This window comes from Malassezia sympodialis, genomic scaffold (genome assembly GCF_000349305.1).
Source record: "Malassezia sympodialis ATCC 42132 genomic scaffold, msy_sf_7, whole genome shotgun sequence".
Classification (NCBI taxonomy): domain Eukaryota; kingdom Fungi; phylum Basidiomycota; class Malasseziomycetes; order Malasseziales; family Malasseziaceae; genus Malassezia; species Malassezia sympodialis.
This window is the reverse complement of record NW_017387805.1, coordinates 248,193-276,183: the sequence shown is the minus strand read 5'-3', so window position 1 is coordinate 276,183 and position 27,991 is coordinate 248,193. Positions and strand designations below refer to the sequence as shown.

Sequence of the window (27,991 nt, the reverse complement as noted above, 5' to 3'; positions counted from 1 at the left end):
TCGCACAAACGCATAGTCTGCGTCGAGCGGCTGCTCCAGGAGCGCGAGCCCCCTCTTGCACGCGGCGATCGCGCTCTCCGCCTCCGCCTGCGTCTCGTACTGCAGGAGCGCATACCCCTGGCATCAGTAGCATGTACCTACCTTGACATAGCCCGTGCGCCGATCGAGATTCAGGTGCAGGTCCTTGACCTTGCCAAAGTCCAGGAACACGTCCAGGACGTCGTCTTCTGTCGCCTCCTCGTGCACGTTGGTCACCACTATGACCCAGCCCTCCATCGCTGCATAAGTAGGGTGCACGTACACTGTGCCGCATGGCCGTCCTGATCGCCCTCGGCCGGTAGCCGCTCAAACTGGTTCGAGCGCACGCCGTCCCCTTCGTCCGCAGCGGCGCCCGCGCCAAATCCACGGCCTCGTCGCCGAATACTGGGATCTAGTGTAAGAGCATACTACACACCATCGTCCACGTCCATGCCCGCGTCGCGGCGCCACGACCGGTCCGTCGACGCGCTCATAGCGACCCGTGCTCCACGATCGCCGCGCGGCGTTGCCTGGGCACGTGACGCGGCGCCGCATCGTCCTCGCAGCGCCGGCGCGTGGCCAGCTAGGCTCATGCGCGAGCAGATCGCGCGCGTGTCGCACGCGCTGAGCGAAAGCTGGGCGCGCATGCAAACGGCCTTGCACGAGGCCAAAAAAGAACATGGCGTAGGGCGCCTCGAGGCAGATGTGGCCAACGCGTGCGTTGCACCGATCGCCGAGCACCTGCGGCAGCTGTGCGCCGAGGTGCAGCAGGCGTGGGCCGGTGGCGAAGCATCGGCGATGTGGGACGAGGCGCTTAGCATGGTGATCTGGGCACACATACACACGTCGGTGCTGGCGTCCGCCGGCCTCGAGGAGGCCGTCGACCGCCTCGATATGGCCGTCGCCGTGTCGCAGCAAGGTTCGTGAGGGGCGCTGACGCAGGCCTGGGCGACCCGACGCTTCCTCTCTCGGCGCTCGCAGATGTTCTCGAGCAGACGCCGATCCAGCAGTGTATGGATCTCTTCAGCTACGCGGAGTCGCGCGCCGCGCTGCTCACCGAGGTACGTACATGCCACTCATGCCAGGATCTGGTCCCGACCACGGGCAAGGGCCTCGTATTCCTGCGCATGTGCAACGAGCTGCAGCGACGCCTATCGGTGGTGCATGAGGAGCATGCGACGCTCGCGGGCCGCATCCTCTTGCTCCTCTCGACGACGCTGCCCTTGCACGAGCGCAGCGGCGTGAACCTAAAAGGCGAGTCCAACACGGCGCATGCTGCCGAGATGGAAGCACTCGACGATGCGGCCGAGCCGCTGGCCCCCGGTGCTACGCCTGCCTCCCTCGCGGAGCATCCGTCGTTGTACGAGCTGTTCTGGAGCCTGCAGTACTATATGGCGAACCCGGCCGTCCTCCTTGCCACGGACGCAGCAGCGCCCCTGCCCGGCGCAGGGCCTGCCCAGTGCCTGCACAGACTGCCAGCGCCCGAGGAGGGCGCGGCGCCTACGGCGATGCAGGTGTTCCAGGCGGGTGTCCAGTGCATGCTGGACGTGCTGCATGCCGTCCCGGCAGCGACAGCGCCTGGCGCGTCGCGGCCGGCCAAGAAGCGCATGCGGACCGAGGCGTGCCCCACCTATATGAGCGCACGGCGCCTCTTTCCGTACGAGCTGCAAGACCCCTCGTTCCGACGCCAGTTCCTCGTGCAGAGTCTCGTCGTGTTCCAGTACCTGCTGGGGCAGAGCCATGCGAGCCGCGAGCGCGCGAAAGACTGGACCAACAAACTGTTACTACAGACAAACGAGCTGACAGAGAGCGAGGAGCAGTGGACACGCAAGACATGGCGCCAGGTGCAGAACCTCTTGCGTGACTCGGGGCCGGACGGGCGTGCCATCCTCGATATCGTGCTGAATGTGTTGCGGCGCGAGAGTGCCTGGGTGCAGTGGAAAGGCGCCGGCGCGCCTTCGACACAGCGCGCGCCACTGGATGCAGAGACGTGCGCGGCGTGGCAGAGTCGCGTGGCTGCGGCGCTGGCGCGCCCCGCGCCAGCCCCGCTCGTGCCGATGGGCAGCGCCGAGCTGCGCCGCCTGTGGGACGAGGGACTGCAGGTGCCTGCGCCGTCGACGGTGGATGTGCAGACGGAGGAAGGCGAGGTCAAAACACTGCACACGGACGGACTCGAGGACTTGGAGGCGCCTGGCGGGACGCCGTCCCTCGTCTCGATGGATCGGCAGATGAAGCGGCAGGCGGGCGACGACGACGACGCCCAAGCGAAGCGGGAAGGTCTTGCATGGCGTGCGCTGCGGTGTGTGGACCCTGCGCACCTGCACCTCATGGCATGTATGCGGGCGCCCGACGACGTGGAAGGCTTGCTGCAGGCGATGCAGGCGGAGGCCCAAGGCGAGACCTACGAGCCGGCCACGATGGGGATGGAGCCGGACGAGCCGGCGTCGGAAGAAGAGGTGGTGCCAGAGACGAGTGAGCCACAGGCCCTAGAGCGAGAGTCGGAGACCAAGGACGCTGAGATCAAGCCAGAGACTCGGGATGCCGAGACCGAGGCCGAGCCAGAGACTCGGGATGCCGAGACCGAGGCCGAGCCAGAGACTAGGGAGACCGAGGCCGAGGCCGAGCCAGTCGAGGCACAGGCAACGGAGCCCGACGCGCCCAACACATCGGCGCACGAGGCGATGCAGGTGGACGACGACACGCCGACCAGCCACGCACCCGCGCATCTCGCTGACGACGATGCGCGCTCGTCGTCTCTGTCCTCCTCGTCTTCGTCCCCCCTCTCGACGTCCGAGGACGATGCGGACCCAGACTCGACGTTCCTTACGGCGCCTGCGGCCGATCCACGCTCGCCGGGCTAAGTCTCCCTACGCGCGCGCTTCGCAGAGCGCTCGGGATCGGCGAGTTGCGCCTGCAGCTGCTGCACAAGAGCCGCGGGATCCGGCACTGCATCGCGAGGCACGGCCTCGTGCGCCGCGTGGCCTACCTTGGACGCTGCATCGAGCGTGCCCATGATGTGGACCTCGGTAGCGAGGCGCTTGCACAGCTGCGCAATGCCGTCCCTGACGCGCGGCGCAAGGACCGGCGGTGGCCGCGCCGCGAGCCGCCGGTGCCAGCCGGCGGCCACGTACCAGGCGAGGCGGATCAGGTGCGGGAAGCGGAACTTGCGCGGCACACGCGTCGCGATTTCGAGCGCCTCGATGCGAAAGTGCATCGCCACATCATAGTCAGCGAGAAAGTTGCCGCCAATGACCAGGGTATCGCACGGCGTGTGCACAGCGTGAATCCAGCCGGCAGGAATGAGCATCGTCTCGCCCGTGCGGATATCCGCACGAGTCACGTCGCGCAACGCATGGCCCAGCCACTCGCTTTCCTGCCGCGCCGACGACGTCCATGCCTTGTACGCTGCCAGGTTCGCGGCGGTCGGCGGCGCAAACAGGAACACCTTGTGGCCCCACACAACGTGGTAGTACACGTAGGTCGCGGCAAAGTCGATGTGAAAGTCGGTAAAGGCGCCCTGCACGCCCATGAGCACATACCGCTGCACCTTGGGCCACTTGGCCGAGTCCTCGGCGCGGGGCCGCCGATCGCGCGGCCAGTCGCGCTCGAACCAGTCGCTATCGCGCACCATGCGGGGCGCCTCCACGAGCGCCTGCAGCGGCGTGCCCGAGATCTCCAGGCTGATGACATTCAAGAGCTTCGCACGCTCGGCCGGCGGCGTCTCGAAGTAGTCGGCCCACTCGCTCAGCGTCCACGCACGCGACGACCGCTGTGTCTTGACGTCAATCACTTCGACGTGCGTATCAGGCCCCACGAGCCGCGCCACGTCGCGGATCGTCGTGGAGCGTGGCGGAATACGCATGCCAGGGATATGAGAGCCGGGGTTCTCGGCGTCATCACACGCGGGCACGAGCGTAGGCGCGTCCAGCGCGCCCGGCGCAGATTCCATCCATGCTTGCGTCCATGCTGCACCATCGACGCGCCGCACCGCCGTGGGACACGCGTCGTACTCCGCGAGCAGACGCGCCCAACGTCCAAGCGGATCGGACGGACGCCCCTCCTGAATGGCCGCATAGTCCGTCGCATCACGCTCACGCGCCGACCTGCGCCGCATGCGGGGCGTCAGCTGCAGCGAGGGGTTGGATACACACGGCGCACAATACCATGTATCGTAGTCGTCGACATTGTCGAGGCGCAGGCACGCGACATGGAACCACGTCTCGCAGTGCGAGCATGCGACCCACAGTGACTTGTCGAGTGCCTCATCAGTGCATGCTGGGCACCGATCATCGGCGCCATCGTCACTGCTCGCCTCGGCAGACATGCGTCGGCGGCGCGGCTGGCGGTCGGCAGTCAGAGACGGCCACGCGGTCGGTCTCCACATCGACACCACGGCCCAGCGCACTATGGGCCCTCGCGTCAACCAAGCCCTACGAACGCTAGCGTACGAGTGCGGCTTGTAGCCGCGCGGTCCCGCGAGATTCGCCACTACCTAGCGGTTCCCAGCGCAGATGTCGGCTTTCCCGGGAGTCTCCGCTGGGCCCTGCTGCGCGCGGCAAACCAGGGAGCACGAGTCCAGCATCGAGCAACCAGCCGATGTCGACACGAGGTGCGAAGCGGGCAGCCACGGCTCAGCGTACCACACAACCCGGTGGCGTCGTCGTGGAGCCGCGTGCCGCACGCAGCGCGCAGGCGGTCGTGGACGCCCTCCACAAGCGCCGCAAAGCCTTCGCTTGCCTCCACGCGCCGTAGTCGGATGGCTTCGCCGGAGCAGGCGCTGGGCGCGCTCCTGGGGCTCGATGAGGCCACTGTGAGCGATCAGATCGTGCCGTACTTGCGCACACACAAGACGCCCAAGGCTCTGCGGCTGTATATGCAGGACCTGATCGGCACATCGCCGGAGGCCAAGGCCCTCGCAGACCGGTGGGTGGCGGTGCGCTTTCCAGCGCGCGAGCCGCCGCGTCCACGCGATACCAAGGGCGTGCGACTGACGCCAGCGACAGTCACAGCCGCGCTCGCCGAGTCGGAAGAGCGCGCGCAGCCACGCACACTCGAGCCGACAGCGGATATGAAGGCGCTGGACGCTGCGTTCGCCATGCTATCGACCGAGCCGTGCTCGACCGCTGCGGCATCCTACAAGCCCGCGCGCCAGCGCCTGTGCCTGTGCCAGGGCCAGCGGCATGGCCTTGCCAAGTGGGCCCCCCTCTGCGTAGCCTGTGGCCTGATCCTGTGTGCGGCACTGCGCCCTGTGCCGGTGTCGCCCTGGTCCGTGTGCCCGTCGTGCCAGCAGAGCCCCGTGGTGCCGGCACAGACTCGCACACACATGCTCAGCGATATGGTCGATATGCGCGAGCGCCTTGAGCGCGAGCAGTACGAGGAGGCCGCGCAGCGGCACGCTGAATGGATGGCCCAGCATGCCAGCGGACAGTTGCCGCAGCAGGCATTTCCTTCGCTGCATGGTGCGCCGGCGTCTGCGCCTGCCCGTGCCGCCGCGCCGGCGCCGTCGCGCGCGCGCGTGCTGCATCTCGACATGAAAACGCACAAGGTCACGATGGCGCGTGCCAAGCCGAGCAAGGCAGGGTCCGCTTCGTCGACGCCACCTAGCGACGCAGGCGCGCCGAGCGAGTGGGCCACCACAGCCGAAGACGGCTCGCCACTGCTGCATGATTGGGACGACGACCTGTTCCGACAGGCGTTTGGCCGCGAGGCCGCGCCGCCGAAGCAGGGGTCGCGGTGGGCCGACGTGCCATGCGAGACGTCCCTGCGCGGTGTCTATGTACCCAAGGAGCGGCGCGGTCCGCTGCGAAAGGCTGTCGAGTCAGAGAGCCTGACGGAGGTGCCTGACCTCGCGGACCTCCTGCGTCGTACGCCGCCAGGCAGTCACGCCGCGCAGGCGCGCAGGAACGACCGGACGCAGGCTGCGGCTGCGGCGGTCGCGCGGAGCCACGGCCGCAAGAGCGGCAAGGCAGCGCCGCGGCGCAAGAACGCAGGTAGTGCATAGCGTCCGAGGCACGGACCGTCCACGGGTAGTCACGTGCGACGCCAGGCGGCGCGGCGGGTCGTAGCGCCAGCGACCGCTGCCGCGCCTACCATTGCTGGCTGGGACGTGCTAGTGCGACGCGATGGGATTCTTTTCGTCAAACAAGGAGGCGCAGAGTGTGTCGCCGGAGCCGATCGACAAGGTCGAGGTGCGTAGACGGCAGAGCGACTGACTGGCAGGTCGGCCGCACGCTGCTGAACAAGCTAGAGCAGGTCAGCCCGGACCCGTCGGTGCCTGCGCCGGACCTGTCGCGCCAGGAGCAGCTGGATGCGGCGATCCAGAAGAAGCTCCATGAGGAGCTGGGGAAGCTCCGCAAGCAGGAGAAGGAGGTCCAGACGCAGATCGAGCTGGCCCTCGAGAAGGAGAACCTGGACAAGCAGGCCAAGTCCTGGTTCAGCCGCGACAAGGGGCAGAGCAGTGTTCTGCTGCAGCAGGAGCTGGATCGCGTCAAGGCTCAGAACGAAAAGTACCAGCACCGATCGGTCGCAGACTACCCGGAGCTGCAAAAGGCCCGCGACGCGGTGTCCCAGTGCTTCCTGTATGTACCTGCCTCCTCACACACGCAGCGAGAACAAGCACCGCACCCTGGACTGCTGGAAGGAGGTCGAGGCGTTCAAGAAGGCCATGGCCGACGCAGAGAAGGTATGTGGCTGCCAGGCGTGACTGACACTATAGACCGTTATGGCGACCTGGAAGTAGATGGTGCGCCGTAGCCGAACCATGTATTGCACGGACCATGCGCCTGCGACGACCGCGCGCGGGCGCGCCGTCGTTCCACCGGCTCGCCGGTGGTGCACCTCGGCCGAGGGCCGGGGCTCACCGGGACCATGCTAGGGTCACGGCACCGCCGGCGCCGCGGCGCCATGAGCCGTGCACGCGTGGTAGCCGCGGCGGCCCCGTAGAGCACGGCGCGCCGCGTCCTGGCCACGAGGCGCGCGGGCGGAGGCCTGGGCCTCGGCGCAGGGCCGGCCCGACTCGGCCGTCCGCCGATGCGTGCGCGACCAATCCGCGCCGTGTGATTGGCCGGTGCCACCCGGCTGGAGGCAGGCCCCGAGGCGCCTGCCCACCGCTCGCCTTCCCTCATCGCTCCGTCGATTCCACTCGGCCCAACCGCCCTGTTGACAATAGAAGCGATGATTGCTGGCAGTGCGTTTCTGCGCACCGTGACGCGTTCGTCGGTGCCCCGCGTCCGCTCGACGCCCCTGACTGCGCGTGTGAATGCGTTCCACTCCTCCGCCTCGGTTTCGCGTGTTGTCGGCACGCAGCCCCTGCGTGCGAAGGCCGCCTCGGGCGTGCCGGACCTGTCGAACGGCTACCCCGTGGTCGAGCACGAGTACGATGCGATCGTGGTGGGTGCCGGTGGTGCCGGTCTCCGTGCCGCGTTCGGTCTGGCCGAGGGCGGTCTCAACACCGCATGCATTACGAAGCTGTTCCCCACGCGCTCGCACACGGTGGCTGCACAGGGCGGTATCAACGCCGCGCTCGGCAACATGACCGAGGACGACTGGCGCTGGCACATGTACGACACGGTCAAGGGCTCGGACTGGCTCGGTGACCAGGACGCGATCCACTACATGTGCCGCGAGGCGCCTCATGCGGTGCTGGAGCTGGAGCACTACGGTCTGCCCTTCTCGCGTACCAAGGAGGGCAAGATCTACCAGCGTGCCTTTGGTGGCCAGTCGCTCAAGTTCGGCAAGGGTGGCCAGGCGTACCGCTGTGCGGCTGCGGCTGACCGCACCGGTCACGCCATGCTTCACACGCTGTACGGCCAGTCGCTGCGCCACAACACCACCTACTTTATCGAGTTCTTTGCGCTCGACCTGATCATGGAGGACGGCGAGTGTGTGGGTGTGATGGCGCTCAACCTCGAGGACGGTACGCTGCACCGCTTCCGCGCGCACAAGACGGTGCTGGCGACGGGTGGCTACGGTAAGGCCTACTTCAGCGCTACGAGTGCGCACACTTGCACGGGTGACGGTCTCGCGATGGTCTCGCGTGCGGGTCTGCCGCTCCAGGACCTCGAGTTCGTGCAGTTCCACCCCACCGGTATCTACGGCGCCGGCTGCCTGATCACGGAGGGCTCGCGTGGTGAGGGTGGCTACCTGCTGAACTCCGAGGGCGAGCGTTTCATGGAGCGCTACGCGCCGACCGCCAAGGACCTGGCCTCGCGCGACGTGGTGTCGCGCTCGATGACCATGGAGATCCGCGAGGGCCGTGGTGTCGGTCCCGAGAAGGACCACATCTACCTGCAGCTCTCGCACCTGCCGGCGTCGGTGCTGCACGAGCGTCTCCCGGGTATCTCGGAGACGGCGAGCATCTTCGCGGGTGTGGATGTGACCAAGGAGCCGATCCCTGTGCTGCCGACGGTCCACTACACGATGGGTGGTATCCCGACCCGCTACACGGGCGAGGTGCTTACCCAGGACGAGAACGGCAACGACAAGGTCGTGCCGGGTCTGTACGCGGCCGGTGAGACGGCGTGTGTGTCGGTGCACGGTGCGAACCGTCTGGGTGCCAACTCGCTGCTGGACATTGTGGTGTTCGGCCGTGCGTGCGCGCACCACATCCTGGAGAACCTCGAGCCTGGCAAGCCGCACAAGCCGCTGCACGGCGACAACGGCCAGCAGGCGATCAACGACCTGGACGCCGTGCGGAACGCCGACGGCCCCCGTACCACCGCCGCGGTCCGCCTGGACATGCAGCGCGTGATGCAGTCGGACGCCGCCGTCTTCCGCACCCAGAAGACGCTCGAAGAGGGTGTGGAGAAGATCGACAAGGTGGTGGCCGAGTTCCCCAAGGTCTCGATCAAGGACCGTGGTATGATCTGGAACACGGACCTGACGGAGACGCTGGAGCTGCGCAACCTGCTCTCGAGCGCTGCGCAGACCATGCACTCGGCGGAGGCCCGCAAGGAGTCGCGTGGTGCGCATGCCCGCGAGGACTTTACCGAGCGTGACGACGACTCGTGGATGAAGCACACGCTGTCGTGGTTCGACGAGGAGACCGGCAAGGTCACGCTGAAGTATCGCAACGTGATCAGCAACACGCTGGACGAGAACGAGTGCAAGACCGTGCCGCCGTTCAAGCGTACGTACTAAGTGGATAGCACGAGTTTGGCATCGATGATAGACCGCTGGCCGAAATGGGGCGCATTTGGCCTCCACCACCATGCGCCCAGGCCTCGTTCGCTGGCTCGGCGCGTCCGTGCGGCGCGCTCACGAGAATCCCCTGGTAGGTAGGCGCGGCTAATGGCAGGGCCTCCCGCGCAACAACGAACGCGTCCCACCGACGATGCCACGGCGCGGCGGCACGCAGCCCCGGCGGCGGATTCCCCACGTGAAGCAGATCGTCGCCGTGTCGAGTGGAAAAGGCGGGGTTGGCAAGAGTACGGTGGCCGTCAACCTCGCGCTGGGCCTCGCGGCCACGGCCAAGGACGCGCTGGGCCGCCGCGCGCGCGTCGGCCTCCTGGACCTCGACGTGTTTGGACCGAGCATCCCCAAGCTCATGCAGCTTGAAGATCTCGGCGAGCCGGAGCTCACCAAGCGTACGCCTCGGCGCTGACACACAGAGGGCGCCCTGATCCCCATGACGAACTACTCGATCCCATGCATGTCGATGGGCTTCCTTCTCCCGCCGGCCGCAGCAGGGTCCAACGCAGACACGCCCGTGGTATGGCGCGGGCTCATGGTGATGAAGGCCGTGCAGCAGCTTCTCTTTGACGTCGACTGGCGCGCGGGCATGACACCAGATACCGACCCCCAGACGGCGGGCCTCGACCCCCTTGATGTGCTCGTCATCGATATGCCTCCCGGGACCGGCGACGTCGCCCTCAGCCTTAGCCAGCTTGTGCTGGTCGATGGCGCCGTGATCGTCAGCACGCCCCAGCAGGTGGCCCTCGTCGATGCGCGCAAAGGCATCAGCATGTTCCAAAAGGTCCATGTCCCCGTATGTTGCGCCCGCTGACACAGATCCTCGGGATGGTCCTCAACATGTCGCACTTTCGCGCGCCTGACACAGGAAACGAGTACCCGCTTTTCGGGCCGCCGGCCCACTTTGACGAACTCGCGCAGCGCCTCGACGTGCCCATCCTCGCGCGTGTCCCTCTCGAAATGGCCGTGAGCCACGGCGGCGATGCTGGCCTCCCAGAGGTGCTCCGCCCTCAGCGCGCGGCGCCAGGCACGAGTCAGCACGTGTTTCTCGAGATGGCACGGCGCACTTGGGATCGTCTTGCTTACCACATGCACCCTACATATAATCCCAAGTAGACTGTCTAGAATAAATGGCATCGCATCGACACCGGTGCGAGACCCGCCCGCGCATCGTAAAAAGCAACCTGGCGCAGGCACCGACCCTTTACCGCACGAGAGCGACAAGGATCGGTCGACCTGTCCAATAGGACCGGTCGCTGGCCCGCCGCTGCACCAACGAGTGCTCGCGGAGGCTGAGCCGGCGATCCGGACTGGCGCCTGCGACTCAGTCGCATGGTCATTGCGTCTCTTTGCCGATCTTCTCCGGCGTCCCAGTACTCTCCGGTGACCCGACCTTCCCCGAGTCCGTCTCCATGTCTTCTTCGAATAGCGGGTCCAGCGTTACAGCGCTCTTCTCCGGCAGCTCGTCGCTTACCACATTGTGCGATCGAGGCAGGTACCAATCACGCACGAACAGGGAGACCACAATAAGGAAGGCAGAGACGGCCATGCAGAAGTACAAGACGTCTTTCGATGCCTCGTTGTACGCTGTCGAAATGGCCGTGCCCTCACGTGTGCCATGTGGGAATGTATCGAACGCGCTCGTTGGCAGCAAGGCGAAGCTGCTCAACTGCGACGGCGTGAGGAAAGGCGCATACCTGGCCAGCATCTTCGGGAGCCTGTCTGTAATAATACTCTGGTATACGGCCAAGCCCACCGAGTTGCCCAGGGTGAAGAGGGTAAGGACGACGGCCGTCACCATACTCACGTCCTGGTGGCGCACAGTGATCTGCGCAGAGAGAGTCAGAATCTCACCCATAAACGCGCCGCCCATACCCTGAATGATCTGGGGCCACACAGCCTGTACCATCGATGTGCCAACGTGGCGGTAGCCGACCATCAGTCCGTAGCCCAGCAGCCGCAGACAGCATCCGATGACCAGCACATACTTGAAGCGGCGCGTATAGGCGATCAAGATGCCCACCAAGAAACCAAAGAGCGTCAGTGACAGGTTGTCCGCATTGGTGAAGTAGTTGGCCTCGCCCACCTGGTCCATGCCAAAGCCATACGTGACACGAATCCAGTAGTAGGCGACCTGGAAACTCGCTGAGAATACCATATTGTCCAGGAAGGCAATAATCATCGCAATGACAATATCCGAGTTGAGCCAGGTACGACGGAAAAAGGGCCGTGGCGAAACAAACACCTCGTACAGGGGGAGAATGATTAGCAGGATGATGGGGCCCACCGTCAAGCAGCCGATGACCCAGGGGGTTGAGTAGGTCGTCAGGTACATCCCCGCACGAATCAGCGGGACGACAATCATGGCAAAGCCACCGACGAGCAGCAGCAGGCCTACCAGGTCGGTGTCCAGGAACAGCTGCCAGCAAGCATGGAAGAAGCCCTTGCGCAGATACGGATGAACCGGCACCATGTTGTTTTTGCGCGCCTTGCGTTCCAGGTGCCACAGGATCACCATGAGCGGGACGAGTACCACAGGCACCAGGATGCAGAACATGCCCGGCAACCAGCGCCAGTGGTTGCTCATCAGGCCGTCCAGTACCTTGCTGCCAACCACAAAGGTAATGAAGATCGGCAGCACGACATACCCCAGCGCAAGCAGACGGAAGCGGGCCGACACAAAGTCGGCAATCACGGTCCAGATGACCATTTGGACGCCTGAATTACCGATGCCATAAAACACCGCGCCACCCGTGTAGTCGGCCGGTGTCTGCGACACGGCCATGATCAGGAAGCCCAGGACGTAGCAGAACACCGTGATACACAAGGCAGTGAAACGACCAAAAATATCGGCCATCTTGGCGATGACTAACTTGGCGATGGCCGAAAAGAGTGTCTGGGTCGTGTAGGCCGTGTAGCCCGTCGAAGTATTGGAGCCCTTGAGCACACCGCCAGGGATGGTATTCACCATGGTGGGAAAAATCTGATTGTCCAGCGCATAAATAAAATAGGCGAGCCATAGGACGATCATAATGATGTACCATGTCCAGCCCGACACATAGTAGGTGGCCTCAGCAATGGCCACGCCGACCTGCTTCACGTCCTCCTCACGCAGGTCTTCTCCATCCGTGGCCACTTTTTCTTTGGGGGGAAGTGGATTCACTGGCTTGCTCTCCTGCGACTCACCGACAGTCGGTCGCTCAAATTCAGGGTAGTATACTTTCCAGATGTGCTGAAAAAAGTCCCTGAAGCCGTCCATGCTTGCGGCGGCCATGGGCTGTCGGTAGCGTGCAGCAGGATGTTCTTGTGAGGAACCAGGTACCTGCCGAATGGGGAGAAATGCAGATAGGGGATTTATCGATAATCAAAGATCAGCACAGGGGCACCCCGATCGGGCCCTTTTTAGGTTTTTACCGGTCTTGCTTTCCCCCATAGGAGTCTATCGAGCACCGATGGTATCTGATCGTAGGAGTGCGGCGATCATATATCACACCCGACCATTGCCTCGGTGACTAGGGCCATGGAGGGTCTCCGTCCTACTGCCGAGAAGGTAGCGCGAGGCTAGTGCCTTGCTCGTTCTCTCCATGCTAAACAGCTAGTCCCTGTTTGGTTGCATGCCTCGGAGGATCTTCCCCACTATGCACTCTAGATCATCCAATCCATAAGTGGCTGAGTCTATTTTAGAGCCAATCACTCACCACCCAACTCCGAGCCTTTTTCAGTTCGTGCTCTCAGTGGTCCAAATGCTGCAACACTCTGACATAATACTCATGGTGGGCTGAATAAAGTAGCCACTCGCAGCCATCCATTTCCACGATCCCTTGATGTTGGCGGCGCATACCCAATGAGGATGAAATTTGGCGTAGTATGCCCCGCAGAGAGAGGGGTATGGCAAGCGATGGGAGCTGGAGTCTGGCGCCCTTATAAACAGCCTCGCGCAACTGACTGCGCGAAATTATCCGTACCATGAGCCCTGAGCTGGATTCGAAGAACCGAGTTCCTGACACAAAGAATGACGCTGGCGTCGACATTATATCTCGCCAACTCTCGAGCTCCAGCATAGGGCCTAGTGTGGCAGAGGAAGGGCATTCGCACTTCCTCGGCCTCTCCGGCACCGAGCTGAATCTCATGGTGGCCTTCGCTGCTGGTGTTGGTTTTGTCTTGTTCGGCTATGACCAGGGTGTCATGGGCAGTCTGCTGACGCTCCCGGCCTTTTTGCAAATGTACCCCGAGATGAATGGCAACACGAACTCGACGATGCAGGGCGCTATTATTGGCATCTACGAGATTGGCTGCTTCATCGGAGCCATCTCGTGCCTTTTGTGGGGTAACGCTCTTGGTCGCCGCAAAGTCATTTGGATTGGGAGCATGTACGTGACCAGCTCTAACGTCCAGCTTCATGGCGGTCGGTGCTGTATTGCAGGTCATCGGCCAGCATATTGCGCTGATGTGGGTCGGTCGCGTGATTGCCGGCATTGGTAACGGGCAGCACACGTCGACGATTCCCGTGTGGCAGTCTGAGTGTTCGCCGCCGCACCGCCGAGGTATGCTGATCATGATCGAAGGCTCCTTGATTGCCTTTGGCATTATGGTCTCGTACTGGGTCGACTTTGCACTGTTCTGGGCGGACAATTCTGCGGGTGTGGACCCGCGGCAGGCCGAGTATGTGGCCGCGACCTCGCTCGACAGTGTGTCGTGGCGCTTCCCCATTGCGTTTCAGCTCCTGCTGATTCTGCCGACCTTTTTGACAATTTGGCTCCCGGAGAGCCCGCGGTGGCTCCTGCTGCGCGGGCGCGAGACAGAAGCACGCGAGGTTCTCTCGGCGCTGAACAGGAAGGCGCCGCATGACGATGCCATCGACTTGATTGTGGAGGAGATCCAAAACAGTCTTGCGATCTCGCAAGCGACGAAGCTGTCGGACCTGGTGAAGCAGGGGCCGGGCCACAACTTCCACCGCACGGCGCTGGCCTTTGTCATCCAGATGTTCCAGCAGATCAGCGGTATTAATTTGATGTACGTTGTATCGTCTCACACCAGCACGTATTACGCCGGCTCTCTCTTCGAGCGCAACCTCGGATTGGCTGCCGTCGAGTCGCGCATTCTCGCCGCATGCAACGGCACAGAGTACTTCCTTGCGTCGGTGGTGGCCATCTTCACGATCGAGCGCGTGGGCCGACGCAAGCTCATGCTGTTTGGCGCGGCCGGCATGGCCCTTACGATGGCTGTGCTCACTGGTGTGCTGAGCAAGTCGGCAATGCAGTATGAGATGCAGCCCGTTGATGCGGAGATGTGCCGTATTGCTGGCGGCTCTTGGTGTGACCTCGTGCCTGGCCATGCCAGGTCAGACCGCAATGGCTATGCCGTGGCCGGCGCTGTCATGCTGTACGTATCGGCGACTGACATCAGTTTTGTCTTCAACACATTCTTCGCCCTAGGCTGGCTTGGCATGACGTGGCTGTACCCTGCAGAGTGCACGCCGCTGAGCATTCGTGCCCAAGCGAATGGCATTTCTACGAGTGCCAACTGGCTCTTTAATTTCATGGTGGTCATGATCACGCCCATTGCCTTCCACAACATCAACAACTACACCTACCTCATCTTTTGTGCGATCAACGCGCTCATGGTACCAGCCACATTCTTCATCTTCCCTGAGACGGCCGGCCGCAGTCTCGAGGAGATGGACGAGATCTTTGCGCAGTCCAGTGCTTGGAACCCGTACGATGTGGTTTGCAAAGAACGTAAATACCCACGCCGCTATGACGGCCAAGGCCGCATGAAAGAAGAGTACATCAAGGAACACATTCACGACGCCACAAACACGCCCACGGCGCCCTAGTCGAATCCAGTGATGCTATAGTAAACGCTGTGCGTTTTTAGAGTCGATTATGCCCTGATACCTCGGCCGAGCCGTACACGGTGTGTTCTCCACAATCGGAACGCCAGCTCTGGCGACATGTCGAATCCATGGCGCGAGACGCAGGGCTACTCGTTCCACTCGATATGTTACCGTGTCAAAGACATCGAAGAGAGCACTATGTTCTATCAGAATGTATTTGGTACGCAGCACTCGCTCACACAGGCATGGACCTCGTGCGTGAGGCGGACTTTGGGTAGGTCCTTCCCACTAACGGTAGTCGCTTCCGCAAGGTATGGATGCGCTTCCCCACGAACAAGGACACGGACATGTTTGGTCACGCACACTCTTTGATTGAACTTGTGCAGGAATGGTACGCGCCCGCACTCACACCAGTGGCACCGAGTTCGACCCCCACTATAATGTCCAGGCGCGCGGCGGCGTAGGTATTCATGGCTCACAGTAGGGATTCCAGTACATGTGCTTCAGCGTACCTGATATTCATGCAGCGCGGCACCGCTTCGAGGGCCTTGGCGTGCACTGGGAAGAGGTGGGCCTCTCTCACAGGTATGTCCGCGGCGCTTACGCAGCACCATGTTTATTGTGCACGACCCTGATGGTTACCCTATCCAGATCATGTCGCAGGCCTTTGATTTGCATCTATCCCTGCAGGATGCATGTCGCCCTATCGTCATTGATGGTGTGGAACAGGCCCACATGGACATTCGACGGCATGGCGATCGAGATACACGCGAAGAGGCGGGGCTCTCTGTCCCTCTGACGCCCGCGACGCCCGCCTCGCCCGCCTCACCAGCGCGTGCTCTCACGCCATCTTCACCCGCCCGCAGACTCTCGGCCGCCTCGCCCGTGCGCGCGCGCTCGCCCGTGTCACCGGGGCCCGCGCTCACCATGACACCTGCCACTGTTCCGCGGCCCCCAGCTCCTTAGCGCATACCCTGCCTCCAGACTGTCACATAACCCACAGTGTCTATATACTAGTATTAGCCATGCGTATCGGGTCTCGGGCCAACTGGCGGCTGTGCCGCATCGCCCAGGTGCGGCATGAGGCCAGGGTACGACGTCTGTCCAGCGGGAGCGCCCATGACGGCAGATAGGCCCTCGGGCCGCACCGTGATGAGGCGGCGCAGCCACTCATTTTCAGTGCGGAGACGCTCGTTCTCCTGTTTTAACTCGTTCACCTGCGACTCGAGCTCGCGCGCGGACATTTCCAGAGCCGCCTCGCGCTGTTTCTTCTTGATGCGGAAGCGGGCACTGGCCGCCGTATTACGCCGCCGCTTGTCCTCCTCAATCGCGAGCCGGTTCGCTTCCGCATCCGCCTCGGGGTTGCCTGTGTCTACCAGCTTCACTCGCTCGGAGAGCGACGAGCCAGCGCTGCGAACGCGCGTGCCACTGGCGCCAGCCTGACTCGTCGCATCGGGGGACACACTCTCCTCGGGAGCGCTTGGGGGCGCTTCCACGGACGACGAGCTGCGCTTGCGCTGCAGGGACGCGGGAGGTACCAATGTGGCACTGGGTGAGCGCTGCGATGAGGCCGGGGCGGCCGGCGGCGGCGGCGGCGGCGGCATGTTCGTGGGCATCCAGGGCGCCGACGACGATCCCGCCGGCGCGGCACCTGGCGCAACGCCTGGGGCGCCGACCGTGCTCTGCTCCTGCCACAGGTTCGCCACCACGCTCGGATTCTTGTTCAAGAGGTACTGAAGGGCCAGCGTCGACGTGAGGTCCCAGTTACCTGCCTCTCCACCTCGCGCAGATGCGTGTGTAGTTTCCGGCGCGGCGGGCGCGGGCGCGGGCGCGGGCGATGGCCCAGGCGCACCGATCCACGGAGCTTGGGGTTGAGGCGCCGAGTGACTGGGCAGCGGCGGCAGCTGCATCGACGACGCGATATCGAACCCATCGGGCACCGACCTGGGCTCGCGGTCGACGGCGAGTAGTTTCTCGCGCGCAGCGTTAGAGTGTGCACTGGACGCAGCGCGCTGGCGGTTACGCTCCTCCTCTTCGCGCTTTTCCTCGTCAGAGGGCGTAGGCTTTCCCTCCTTCTCGTCTTCCGCGAGGAGCGCATGGCCCATAGGCCCATCGAACGAGAAGCTCGCATTCGTCCAAAGAGAGAGCTGGTTCGCAAACGTCGTCATGGCGTCGTCGGAGCCGTCGTTCGCAGGGACCGAGTTTAGATCGGCCAGCAGGGCGTACGCAGGATTCGGCTGTGTCTCGCTCTGGTCATTCTGAGGTGTGCCGCTTTGGAACTCATTGAGTCCCAAGAGGAACGCAATCGAGCCGGACTGATCGGCAGACATCTACGTCGGCGAGCCGGAGCCGCTCGTTCGTCCGATGGCAGAGATATGTCGGGCGATCACCGCGGTCGCCGGCGTATGACTACTTTGTTCTTCGGCCGAAATGACGACAGTGTCTCCCGCGGTGCCTGGGGGGGCCCTGCCGCACGTGTTGGGCACGGCCTAACGAGGCCTCGAGGGCGTGCCAGGCTGGCGCGGCGAGCGCGGCCGTCGCTCGTGTCGCTCCAGCCGGGACGCTGGGACGCCGGACGTGCGCGTGCTCGATGTCGTTCAAGAAAGAGGAAGAGGCCTCGTTCCGGCACGACAAGACGGCCGTGATCCAGGAGGCCCGCGTCTTCAATGAGTCGAGCATCAGCCCGCGGCGGTGCCGCATCTTGTTGACCAAGGTGCTGTACCTGCTGTATACGGGCGAGACCTTCTCGCAGCAGGAGGCGACGGACCTGTTCTTTGGGGCGACCAAGCTGTTCCAGAACAAGGACCCAGGTCTGCGCCAGATTGTGTACCTCGCCATCAAGGAGCTCGCGCCCCATGCCCAGGACGTGATTATGGTCACGGCCTCGATCATGAAGGACATGCAGCCCAACACGGAGGTCGTGTACCGCCCGAATGCCATCCGCGCGCTCATGCGCGTGATCGACCCGAGCATGGTGCAGGGTCTCGAGCGCTATCTCAAGTCGGCGATTGTCGACCGCCAGCCCAGCGTCGCGTGCGCGGCGCTCGTGTCCTCGTATCACCTGTTCACCGGCGCGCGCGACGTGGTCAAGCGCTGGAGCAACGAAGTGCAGGAGGCCATCCATATGCGTCCGTCCGTGTCGCAGGGCGGGGGCCCGCTGGGTGGTCTCGGCCTGCGCCAGGGGCTTACGCTGCGCTTTGGCGGCGACAGCCACGGCAGCCAGGTCGAGACGGCGAGCCTGCCGAGCATGAGCTACCTGATGCAGTACCATGCGCTCGGCCTGCTGTATCTCGTGCGCCAGGGCGACCGCATCGCTGTGACAAAGATGGTGCAGCAGCTCGCCCAGCCGCGGCAGGGCGTTGTGCTGCGCAACCCCATGGCACTGTGTATGCTTGTGAGGTACGCCGCGCACATTGCCGAAGAGGACGCAAACATGCGCGCGCCCCTCATCGAGCTGCTCGAGGGCTGGTTGCGCCACAAGAGCGATATGGTGAACTACGAGGCGGCGCGCGCGTTGTGCACGCTCACGGGCGTCGGCCCTGAGCCCCTGGCGCGCGCGATATCCGTGCTGCAGATGTTCCTTTCGTCGCCCCGCTCGGTGCTCAAGTTCGCGGCGGTGCGCACGCTTGCGGAGCTCGCGCAGACGCGCCCGGCCGCGGTGCAGGCGTGCAACGTGGACATGGAGAGCCTGATCACGGACAGCAACCGCGGCGTGGCGACGTACGCAATTGCGACATTGCTCAAGACGGGCAACGAGTCGAGCGTCGACCGCCTGATCAAGCAGATCAGCGGCTTCATGTCGGAGATCAGCGACGAGTTCAAGGTGGTCGTCGTCGACGCGATCCGCAGCCTCTCGTTCAAGTTCCCCACGAAGCAGGCGTCCATGCTTGGCTTCCTTGCTGGTGTGCTGCGCGACGAGGGCGGCTACGAGTTCAAGCGCTCGGTTGTCGAGGCCATCTTTTCGATGGCCCGCTACGTCCAGGGCTCGAAGGAGGCGGCGCTGAGCCACCTGTGCGAGTTTATCGAGGACTGTGAGTTTACGAAGCTCAACGTGCGCATCCTGCACCTGCTCGGCGCCGAGGGGCCGCACATGCCCGAGCCGCACAAGTACATCCGCTTCATCTACAACCGTGTGATTCTGGAGAACGCTATCGTGCGCGCGGCGGCCGTCAACAGCCTGGCCAAGTTTGGCCTACACAACGCGCAGCTGACGGACCGTATCCGCGTCCTGCTGCGCCGCTGCCTCGAGGACGTCGACGACGAGGTGCGCGATCGCGCCACCCTCGCACTGCGCACGCTCGAGCCGACGACACTGCCCCTCGCGCTCGAGGACGTGCCGAATCTCAAGCTCCTCGAAGAGGGTCTGCAGGCGTACATGGGCACGCCCGAGGCGGCCCCTGCGCCGTTCGACTACGACAGTGTGCCGCGCACCGCCAACGAGCCGGACGAGCCGGCCGAGGCCGCTGTGAGCATGGCGCCTGCTCCGTCTGCGGCTGCGCCCGTTGCGCCGGCGCTCTCGGACGCCGTCGATGCCAGTGCGGCGTATGCGGCGCAGCTCGCGGCCGTGCCAGAGTTCGCCTCGTACGGCGCGCCCCTCACGACGTCGCCACTCACCGCGCCGGTGCCGCTCACCGAGACGGAGATGGAGTATGTGGTGACGGCGTCCAAGCACGTGTTCCCTGCCCATGTGGTGCTTCAGTACCATGTCACCAACACGCTGGCCGAGTCGGTGCTGGAGGATGTCGTGGTCGTGGTGGGCGGCCTCGAAGAGGCAGGGCTGACGGAGGAGGCGGTGGTGCCGATCCCGTCGCTCTCGGCAGCGAGCCCGAGTGGCTCAGTGTACGTGTCGCTGCGGCGCGATGCCAGCTGCCCGTACCCCCTCGCGACGCTCAGCAACACGCTGTGCTTTGTGTCGAAGGAGGTCGACCCGTCGAGCGGCGAGCCGGAGCCCGAGGGCTACCAGGACGAGTACCAGACTGAGGCGCTCGATCTGGGCGTGTGCGACTATATCCAGCCCGCGGACGTGGACTTTGCCGCGACATGGGACACGCTGCCGGCGTCGGCCACCGAGACGTTCGCGCTGACGGCGCTCGAGAGTCTCGATGCCTCGTGCGCCACGCTCCTCGAGCTGCTCGGCATGCAGGCCCTTGGCGGCACTGACACGCCGTCGAACCCCAGCGTCCATACGATGCTGCTGGCTGGCCGCCTGGCGAGCCCCACGGGTCTGGAACTGGTGCTCGCGCGCGTGCGCATGATGCACCAGCCGTCCGAGGGCGTCACGATGGAGCTCGCGGTGCGCAGCTCGAGCGACGAGGCATGCCTCTTTCTTCTATCGGCCATTGCGTAGCTAGGTAGCGAGCTCAACGTGTAGCACGTATATTTTATGGCTGTCCAGGAGGTCTACCGTGGCACAGCCGTGTGGCAGGCCGCCACGCCAGGCGTGGTCCTACGGTATATGGTTTAGCGCAGGCGGCTGAGGTTAGACGCACCGTACATACCGAGCCTCGCGCTCCGACTCGAGCAGCGCCAGGATATCGTTCTCGCGCACAGGGCCCTTGACGTTGCGGATAATGCTGCGCGACGTGTCGTCCATGAACTCGACGCGGACCTGGATGACACCACCACGCGAGCCAGTGCGGCCCAGCACCTTGGTCACCTGTCACGTTAGTACCCGTAGTATGGGCGCGCTCGCCTGGACGGCCGCGCGCCATGTACGTACGCGCGCGAGCTTGACGGGAACCTTTTGAGGAGCAGTAGCGGCATCCATCTTCGTAGAGTAGGGGGAACGGCAGGAGTCGGCGGAGGGCTTTTTCCTGCGGCGCGCCGCCCGCGACCTACCAGGCCAATGCAGTTTTAATCACCTCACGTGATCCAAACCTCGTCGGGCGGCCCCACGTGTGCACTCCACATCCGCCCACGATGAGCGGGGACGACGCGGGGCGCTCGCACGCACAGGCCGTGCGCTTCCTTACGGCGCTGCGCGCGCAGGACGCCGCACCTGCGGACCATATGGCTCTTACCGACGAGCAGCGTGAGTTTCTCCACTCCAAGGGTATGAGCGACGACGCTATCGAGCGCGCGCGACGCGACGCCGAGCGCCCTGCGAGCGCTGCGCTGGCGCGGGCGTCAACGGACGAGTCTGCTGCGGCTCACGCGCGCGATACAAGCGCGTTTGACTGGGCCAAGGCCGCATTTGATGCCCCCGTCGGCTCCGCGGAGGTCTCGGCGCCCTCTGAGCCGCCGACGCCGCCGACCGCTTCGTATCCACGCTCGCCCCTGGCGCTGTACTCGGAGGCGCCACAGCAGCGCGACGCTAATGAGATCCTGTCTAAGCTGGCCGCGACGATTAGTCGGCCGCGCTACGATACCCTAGTCACATTCTTCCGACTACTGCACCTGCTCCTCATGCTGGGCGGCGGTGCGTCGGCGGTGCTTGTGTGGCTGTACCGCCGCCACCTGCTGCCGCGCCTCACTCGCATGGTCGATGCACGCGTACAGCTTCTTACGCTGCAGCACGAGCTCTATGGCAAGCTGGCAGCGGCGACGGCAGCGTACCGCGACGGGGCCCTGGCCAAGCTCCTGCCCCCTGGCTATGAGCGAGAGTATGTCGTTGTTGAACCGGCGCCCGAGGATCCTAAAGAGGGTGATGCGGACGCCAGCGAGGGAAAAGAAGCCCCCGAGGACGCCGCAGATGAATCGGCGGACGCGCAGGACGCGCAGGACGCGCAGGACGCGCAGGACGCGCAGGACGCGCAGGACGCGCCGGAGGCGCCGGAGGCAAGCGAGGCCCCAGCCGAGCCACGGCGCAAGCTCGCGCCGATCGATCTGACGCAGTCGCTGCGTGCCTCGCTGGACCAGCTGACAGCGGCGCTGCAGGCGGCCAAGACCGCACGCTGGCCGGCCGCCAGCGTCGTTGACGCGGACGAGGAGGGCCTGATGGACCTGTCGATGCCCGCGGGGCCGGGATCGCCGCGCGCTGCGCCGCCGTCCGCAAGTATGGCGCGCTTCCGCACCTCGTTTGATTCCATGCGCAACGAGCTCGAGGCGCGTCTCTTTTCTGAGACCGAAGCGGCCAAGCTCGTCGAGTACCGATTCGGTGCGCTTCCCGGCTCGTCGACGCGCCCGACGTCCGGCCCAGCCGTGGAGATGCGTCAGATCAAAGCGGAAATCCGCAGCCTCAAAGGGCTGATGCTGAGCCGACGCAACTTCCCCTCGTACTCGCGCGCGGTCCGCAGCACTCCACAGATCTCCACGTAGCCGCACGCTGCGCGGTCACCCGCCGCGGAGCCGCGGACCTCGTATGCTGACTAACGCAGCCCTTGTGTCGTGCCCTAGGAGGCCCTCCACAGTATGCCGGGCACGTGCCGTGCGAAGGGCCTAGGGGCGCGCCTGCATGGTTGGGTGGCAGGCAGAGCCCACAGCGCGGAGGGAAAATCAGCGCAGCGCCCCGGGTCTCCCGTCGGATTCGTGGGCAGGCGGTGCGACCTTTCCTGCTCCCGTGATTATCCCGCGGCGGACGTCGGACGTGGACGTCCTTCCCCCTCCCCTCCTCTGTTCCATGGACGTGGGCCCTTCTGTGCCGCTCGCGCAGCGAGCCCCCTACGCGCTGCCCGACGCGTCATCGTCGCCGGCCGGCGCCGAGCTGGATCGGATGGACATGCCGTCATCGCCACCGCGCTCGTCGCCCCCCCTGGACGACTGGGCGGATCCCGCGTGGATGCAGTCGCGGCGGCCGACTATGTCGCTTTCCAACCTGCTGAACGAGCATCCGAGCGAATCAGACGGCCCGCCGCGTGTGGCGCCCGTCTCGTGGTCGTCCGAGGCGCCTACGTCGCCGGCCGGCGCCGACGAGCAGGGCGCGCACCGCAGCATGCCGTTCGCGCGTGTGCCGAGCTGCAGCAGCTCTGTGCCCCGCACGCCGCGCATGGCATCACATACCCTCCGCCGCACCGATGAGGATGCAGGCTGGGACAGCGACTTATCGGCAGAGGACCATGCGCCGCTATGGGCGGCCGAGCTCGCGGCGTACCGAGACGAGCGTGCCGCCCGCGAGGTCGCGTTAGAGGCCGCATTTTCGGCGGTTGTGCATGAAAAGCAACAGACCGTCACCACGCGCTTGTGCCAGCTCTATGAAAAGCGCTTCCTTGCGGCGCAGAAGCGCGCCGCGCGCCGTGCACCGGCTCATCGCCGCGCGTCTGCGCTGGCATCCGACGGCGATATCGATATGGAGCTGCTCGACACGCTCGACGATCGCAAGAGCTCGCGGCGTGCTTCGAGCTCGGACTACCTGGATGAACTCGCAGCCGATGTCGGTATGTCCGACGCAGACGTCGAGGGTGATGGCGAACCCATGGAGCCGATTCCCGAGCTGATCGATCCTGCCACGGGGGAAGTGCGTGGCCCGATTCCCATTGGCGCGCGCCGCGCCGCGCTGCTGAGCGAGGCCCACGAGCGGGTGTGGGCGGTGATTGCGAAGCGCGACGTGCCCAAGGTGTACCGCACTGTCGTGGCGAGCGCCACGAACAAAGCCATGTACTGGCGGCGTCTGTCCTCCGTGGTGCAGCGCGAGGCGCGGCGCGGAGCTGCGCGCAACAACAAGTCGACCAAGGACATTCAGCTGCGTGCGCGCAAAGTCATGCGCGAGCTGCTGCTCTACTGGAAGCGCAACGAGCGTGAGGAGCGCGACCTCCGCAAGAAGGCCGAGAAGGAGGCGCTAGAGAAGGCGAAGAAGGAGGAGGAGATGCGCGAAGCCAAGCGCCAGGCGCGCAAGCTCAACTTCCTCATCACGCAGACGGAGCTGTACAGCCACTTCGTGGGCAACAAGCTCAAGACGGCCGAGGCAGAAGAGTCGGAGGACACGGCGAGCGACCGCGCCGTCGCGCCGGGGCCCTCTGCCGAGGCGCCGGCGCCGGCGCCGAGCGACGCGGCGTCCCACGATGCCGCGCTGGCCGCGCTCGACTTTGACGACGAAGACGAATCCAACTTGCGTGCACATGCGGCGCGCAATGCAACGGAAGCCGTGCGGGCCGCCCGCGACAAGGCGCAGGCGTTTGATGCGGCCGTCGCGTCCGAGCGGCGGCAGCTGGCGGACGGCGCCTCGCAGCCCTTCTCCGCGGACGACTTGGACTTTGTCAACCCGACGTCGATGGGCATGACGGAGGTGACGCAGCCCAAGATGCTGACGTGCACGCTCAAGCCGTACCAGCTCAAGGGTCTGACGTGGCTGGCGAACCTGTACGAGCAGGGCATCAATGGCATTCTGGCAGACGAGATGGGTCTCGGCAAAACGGTGCAGAGTATCTCGCTCATGGCTTACCTGGCGGAAGTGCACGACATCTGGGGCCCGTTCCTCGTGATTGCGCCGGCATCGACGCTGCACAACTGGCAGCAGGAGATCACCAAGTTTGTGCCCGCGCTCAAGGCGCTGCCATACTGGGGCAACGTGAAAGACCGTGCGGTGCTGCGCAAGTTTTGGAACCGGAAGCAGATCTCGTACGACCGCGATGCGCCGTTCCACGTGCTGGTCACGTCGTACCAGCTTGTGGTGAGTGACGAAAAGTACTTCCAGCGCGTCAAGTGGCAGTACATGGTGCTCGACGAGGCACAGGCGATCAAGTCCAGCTCGTCGAACCGGTGGAAAACGCTGCTGGGCTTCCACTGCCGCAACCGCCTGCTGCTCACCGGTACGCCTGTGCAAAACTCGATGCAGGAGCTGTGGGCGCTCCTGCACTTTATCATGCCGAGCTTGTTCGACTCGCACGACGAGTTTAGCGAGTGGTTCTCGAAAGACATTGAGAACCATGCGGAAAACAAGGGGACGCTCAACGAGCACCAGCTGCGCCGCCTGCACATGATTCTGAAGCCGTTCATGCTCCGCCGCGTGAAGAAGAATGTGCAGAACGAGCTGGGCGAAAAGATCGAGATTGACGTGTACTGTGACCTCTCTGCGCGCCAGAAGCTCCTGTACCAGAACCTGCGCTCGCACGTGTCTGTCGCCGATCTCGTCGACAAGGCGGCAGCGAACGACGAGAGCGGCCTCAAGAGCCTGATGAACCTTGTCATGCAGTTCCGCAAGGTGTGCAACCACCCCGAGCTGTTCGAGCGCGCAGACGTGCAGGCCCCGCTGGCCCTGTGCCACTACGCGTCCGCGCCTGCGCTCGCGCGCGACACGGAGCCGAGCACCTGCGCGTACACGGCGCGCTCCCTGCTGGACCGCTCGCTGCCCCGCCTGCTCGTGCAGGACGCCGTGCGCGGCGTGCCGACCGAGACAAACCGCGTCGGCTTTGACACGCACTATCTCGACCATCTGCTGAGCATTTGGCGCCGGCCCTATATCCACGAGGCGCAGCAAACCTCGCACGCCTTTGACTTTTTGCGCTTTGCGCATACCTCGCCCAGCGATGCCGAGGCGGCGTTCCATGGCTCTACGACTACGACACTCGTGCGCAACGCGGCCGAGGCGGCCGAGTGGGCCGAGCGCGCGCCCTTCGTGTGTGACGACGCCTTCGCCGCGAGCGCCGTGCGCCCCCTCGGCGCAGTGTGCCGCCCCCTGCCCTGGGCACACACGCGGCCTGCGCCCGGCGTGCTGCCGCTTGGCGAGCTCGTGGCGCATGTGCTCGACGAGCGAGCCGCGCAGCATGTACGGACGGCCATCCCTGCGGCGGTGGCGCCGCCCGCCCGCCTGCATGCGAACGACCGCGTGTTTGTGGAACGCGAGGCGCGCGCGCGGCACGACCCGGCGCTGGAGCACTGTCTCTTTGGCCTGCCGCCCCAGGCGAGGGAGGACCCCGCGCAGGTGGCGCAGCTGCAGGCGCGGCTGCCGACCGTCCCGCCGCAAGGACTCGTGGCGCGCTCGCCGGTGACGCAGCTTTGGCCGCCGGCGATGCAGGTGCCGCGCATGGACAAGCTCATTGTCGACTCGAGCAAGCTGGCGCGCCTGGACGAGCTGCTGCGCGAGCTCAAGGCGGGTGGGCACCGTGTGCTGATCTATTTCCAAATGACGCGCATGATCGACTTGATGGAGGAATACCTCATCTACCGGCAATACAAGTACCTGCGGCTGGATGGTGCCTCGAAGATCTCCGACCGCCGCGACATGGTGACCGACTGGCAGACGCGCCCGGAGCTCTTTGTCTTTTTGCTGTCGACGCGCGCTGGTGGACTGGGTATTAACCTGACGGCCGCCGACACGGTCATCTTCTACGACCACGACTGGAACCCGTCGAACGACTCGCAGGCGATGGACCGCGCGCACCGTCTGGGCCAAACCAAGCAGGTGCGCGTGTACCGCCTGATCACCAAGGGCACGATCGACGAGCGCATCGTCAAGCTGGCGCGCAACAAGAAGGAGGTGCAGGACATTGTGGTCGGCAACAAGGCCTACTCCGAGTCCGGCATGGCCCGCCCCCAGGAGATCGTGTCGCTGCTGCTCGACGACGACGAGCTCGCCGACTCGATGCTCCGCCGCAAGCAGGCAGACGAGGCGCAGCTGGCGCAGGACAAAGCCGAGAACGCACGCGCGATGCACGCGCGCCGCCGGCAGTCCAAGGCGCAGCAGCCGACAGGCGCGTCGGCGCCGGGCGTCGAGTGGGCGCTCGAGGACGACGAAGACGACTTCTTTGGCGCCAAGCCACCCCCCAAGGAAGAGCCCGAGGCGCCGGCGCCGGCGCGCAAGCGCGCGAAGCGCGCCCGCAAAGCCTCTGCAGAAGCCTCATAGACCTAGATCAGTTCCTGCGTCTCGGGCGGCGGTCCACACGGCTGGAGCATGTGCTGCGTAAGTCGCGCCCACGTACCTCGCACAGGCGGAATCGCGTGCGCGCACGCGACTCGCCATCAGCGACCGACATGTATGTGAGGAGCGGCACCTGCGCGACCACGGCCGCACTCGTGTCGCGGTGCTGATGCACCGCCCATTCACTGCGTGAGTACGGCCTACATACTGCTTCGTCATGTCAGGGTGCATGGTCCCGGTGTATCGCGCATGCACTGGGTCAGTGCCTCTCACATACAGTGCTCAAGCTGGGGGTTGCCACCGTAGCGCAGCTCCGACTGCGTGAGCACGGCGTACGTACCATGGTGGTAGGTCGGCGAGAGCGACTACATTTGGGGATTTACACAATATAGGGGACGGCCGCGCGGCGCTCCGCCGGATACGCCGCGCCAAACTGCGCGTGGTACCAGCGGTGGCCGCGCACGGCGCGGGGCAGCATGACGGCCACTTCGAGCACGACAAAGAGGACAGGTGGGTAGTCGTACCAGGGCGCGCGCGTATGGGGCACGCTCGATACGCATGCGATCGCATAGCCGGACCACTCGATCCCTGGTGTGAGTGCCTCGACGTACATTCGCACAGATAGTTGGGGTAACTCACCCACTCGAACAGGGCGCCGCGGGGAATGCGGTACGTGGCAGCGCGTCCCTGTACCACGGGCTCGCCCGGCGCGGGTGCCCCGATGCGCAGGCGCCGCAGGCGCGCGTCGTGGTGCATGTTGCCCCAGAGGCCCAGCGCGAACAGCGCCACGCCGACGCCTGTCCACACGCTTCCGTGGTGCGTGGTGCCGCCATGCGCGAGCCAGGCGCCCAGGAGTGTGCCATTGACGAGGTTGAATGCCATCGCACTCAGCACCACGCTCAGGTGCAGAGGCGAGCGCGGTGGGTTCCGCCACGGCTGGTACACGGCGCGATTCACATAGTGCAGCACAAACAGGGCTACGAGGGCCTGTGTAGGCCATGCAAGGGCGCCGCGGGCGTACGCATTCGCCAAGAGCGCACACGGCGCGACGAGCTCCATGGCCATCCACGCGCCGTTCCCGTGCACGTTCCATGCGCTCGCACGTCCCAGCTTGCCGAATGGCGCATCTACGACGAGCAGCACAGGCGGCAGCAGGACGGCCGCCGCCTGCATCGCACGCAGGGCCCACACGAGCGGCATGGAGAAGGCTATGATCC

The 27,991-nt window shown here is 64.8% G+C and overlaps 13 protein-coding genes and 2 pseudogenes across 15 annotated transcripts; 9 read left to right on the top strand and 6 right to left on the bottom strand.

Annotated features, from left to right (window-relative positions):
- Nucleotides 1–9: 9 nt before the first annotated feature.
- On the bottom strand, nt 10–512 carry MSY001_1661 (annotated as a pseudogene). The gene is made up of 4 exons: nt 455–512; nt 302–430; nt 142–278; nt 10–117 (listed from the first exon to the last, which is right to left on the bottom strand). Coding segments are annotated over exons 1-4 (432 nt in total).
- Nucleotides 513–609: 97 nt separating this feature from the next.
- Nucleotides 610–2,879, top strand: MSY001_1660 (uncharacterized protein; the record flags this gene model as incomplete). The annotated part of the gene is made up of 3 exons (XM_018883472.1): nt 610–937; nt 961–1,079; nt 1,104–2,879. 3 exons carry the CDS (start codon nt 610–612, stop codon nt 2,877–2,879), a joined length of 2,223 nt encoding a protein of 740 aa, XP_018740228.1.
- A 6-nt stretch (nt 2,880–2,885) lies between these two features.
- On the bottom strand, nt 2,886–4,342 carry MSY001_1659 (uncharacterized protein; the record flags this gene model as incomplete). Its single annotated transcript, XM_018883471.1, has 2 exons — nt 2,886–3,012; nt 3,150–4,342. 2 exons carry the CDS (start codon nt 4,340–4,342, stop codon nt 2,886–2,888), a joined length of 1,320 nt encoding a protein of 439 aa, XP_018740227.1.
- A 432-nt stretch (nt 4,343–4,774) lies between these two features.
- MSY001_1658 (uncharacterized protein) lies at nt 4,775–6,019 on the top strand (the record flags this gene model as incomplete). The annotated part of the gene is made up of 1 exon (XM_018883470.1): nt 4,775–6,019. One exon carries the CDS (start codon nt 4,775–4,777, stop codon nt 6,017–6,019), a length of 1,245 nt encoding a protein of 414 aa, XP_018740226.1.
- Nucleotides 6,020–6,140: 121 nt separating this feature from the next.
- On the top strand, nt 6,141–6,702 carry MSY001_1657 (annotated as a pseudogene). Its single transcript has 2 exons — nt 6,141–6,206; nt 6,262–6,702. Coding segments are annotated over exons 1-2 (507 nt in total).
- A 489-nt stretch (nt 6,703–7,191) lies between these two features.
- MSY001_1656 (uncharacterized protein) lies at nt 7,192–9,156 on the top strand (the record flags this gene model as incomplete). Its single annotated transcript, XM_018883469.1, is given in 2 exon segments — nt 7,192–8,742; nt 8,761–9,156. The coding sequence occupies 2 exon segments, from the start codon at nt 7,192–7,194 to the stop codon at nt 9,154–9,156; spliced, it is 1,947 nt and encodes a 648-aa protein (XP_018740225.1).
- A 70-nt stretch (nt 9,157–9,226) lies between these two features.
- On the top strand, nt 9,227–10,323 carry MSY001_1655 (uncharacterized protein; the record flags this gene model as incomplete). Its single annotated transcript, XM_018883468.1, has 4 exons — nt 9,227–9,289; nt 9,314–9,602; nt 9,627–10,003; nt 10,027–10,323. 4 exons carry the CDS (start codon nt 9,227–9,229, stop codon nt 10,321–10,323), a joined length of 1,026 nt encoding a protein of 341 aa, XP_018740224.1.
- A 220-nt stretch (nt 10,324–10,543) lies between these two features.
- MSY001_1654 (uncharacterized protein) lies at nt 10,544–12,481 on the bottom strand (the record flags this gene model as incomplete). The annotated part of the gene is made up of 1 exon (XM_018883467.1): nt 10,544–12,481. The coding sequence occupies one exon, from the start codon at nt 12,479–12,481 to the stop codon at nt 10,544–10,546; it is 1,938 nt and encodes a 645-aa protein (XP_018740223.1).
- A 692-nt stretch (nt 12,482–13,173) lies between these two features.
- Nucleotides 13,174–15,043, top strand: MSY001_1653 (uncharacterized protein; the record flags this gene model as incomplete). The annotated part of the gene is made up of 2 exons (XM_018883466.1): nt 13,174–13,577; nt 13,603–15,043. 2 exons carry the CDS (start codon nt 13,174–13,176, stop codon nt 15,041–15,043), a joined length of 1,845 nt encoding a protein of 614 aa, XP_018740222.1.
- Nucleotides 15,044–16,062: 1,019 nt separating this feature from the next.
- Nucleotides 16,063–17,373, bottom strand: MSY001_1652 (uncharacterized protein; the record flags this gene model as incomplete). Its single annotated transcript, XM_018883464.1, has 2 exons — nt 16,063–16,560; nt 16,582–17,373. 2 exons carry the CDS (start codon nt 17,371–17,373, stop codon nt 16,063–16,065), a joined length of 1,290 nt encoding a protein of 429 aa, XP_018740221.1.
- A 260-nt stretch (nt 17,374–17,633) lies between these two features.
- On the top strand, nt 17,634–20,390 carry MSY001_1651 (uncharacterized protein; the record flags this gene model as incomplete). Its single annotated transcript, XM_018883463.1, has 1 exon — nt 17,634–20,390. The coding sequence occupies one exon, from the start codon at nt 17,634–17,636 to the stop codon at nt 20,388–20,390; it is 2,757 nt and encodes a 918-aa protein (XP_018740220.1).
- A 132-nt stretch (nt 20,391–20,522) lies between these two features.
- On the bottom strand, nt 20,523–20,810 carry MSY001_1650 (uncharacterized protein; the record flags this gene model as incomplete). Its single annotated transcript, XM_018883462.1, has 2 exons — nt 20,523–20,699; nt 20,763–20,810. The coding sequence occupies 2 exons, from the start codon at nt 20,808–20,810 to the stop codon at nt 20,523–20,525; spliced, it is 225 nt and encodes a 74-aa protein (XP_018740219.1).
- A 152-nt stretch (nt 20,811–20,962) lies between these two features.
- Nucleotides 20,963–22,300, top strand: MSY001_1649 (uncharacterized protein; the record flags this gene model as incomplete). The annotated part of the gene is made up of 2 exons (XM_018883461.1): nt 20,963–21,535; nt 21,557–22,300. 2 exons carry the CDS (start codon nt 20,963–20,965, stop codon nt 22,298–22,300), a joined length of 1,317 nt encoding a protein of 438 aa, XP_018740218.1.
- A 481-nt stretch (nt 22,301–22,781) lies between these two features.
- On the top strand, nt 22,782–26,759 carry MSY001_1648 (uncharacterized protein; the record flags this gene model as incomplete). The annotated part of the gene is given in 2 exon segments (XM_018883460.1): nt 22,782–23,355; nt 23,371–26,759. 2 exon segments carry the CDS (start codon nt 22,782–22,784, stop codon nt 26,757–26,759), a joined length of 3,963 nt encoding a protein of 1,320 aa, XP_018740217.1.
- A 394-nt stretch (nt 26,760–27,153) lies between these two features.
- On the bottom strand, nt 27,154–27,974 carry MSY001_1647 (uncharacterized protein; the record flags this gene model as incomplete). Its single annotated transcript, XM_018883459.1, has 2 exons — nt 27,154–27,354; nt 27,468–27,974. The coding sequence occupies 2 exons, from the start codon at nt 27,972–27,974 to the stop codon at nt 27,154–27,156; spliced, it is 708 nt and encodes a 235-aa protein (XP_018740216.1).
- Between the last annotated feature and the right edge of the window lie 17 nt (nt 27,975–27,991).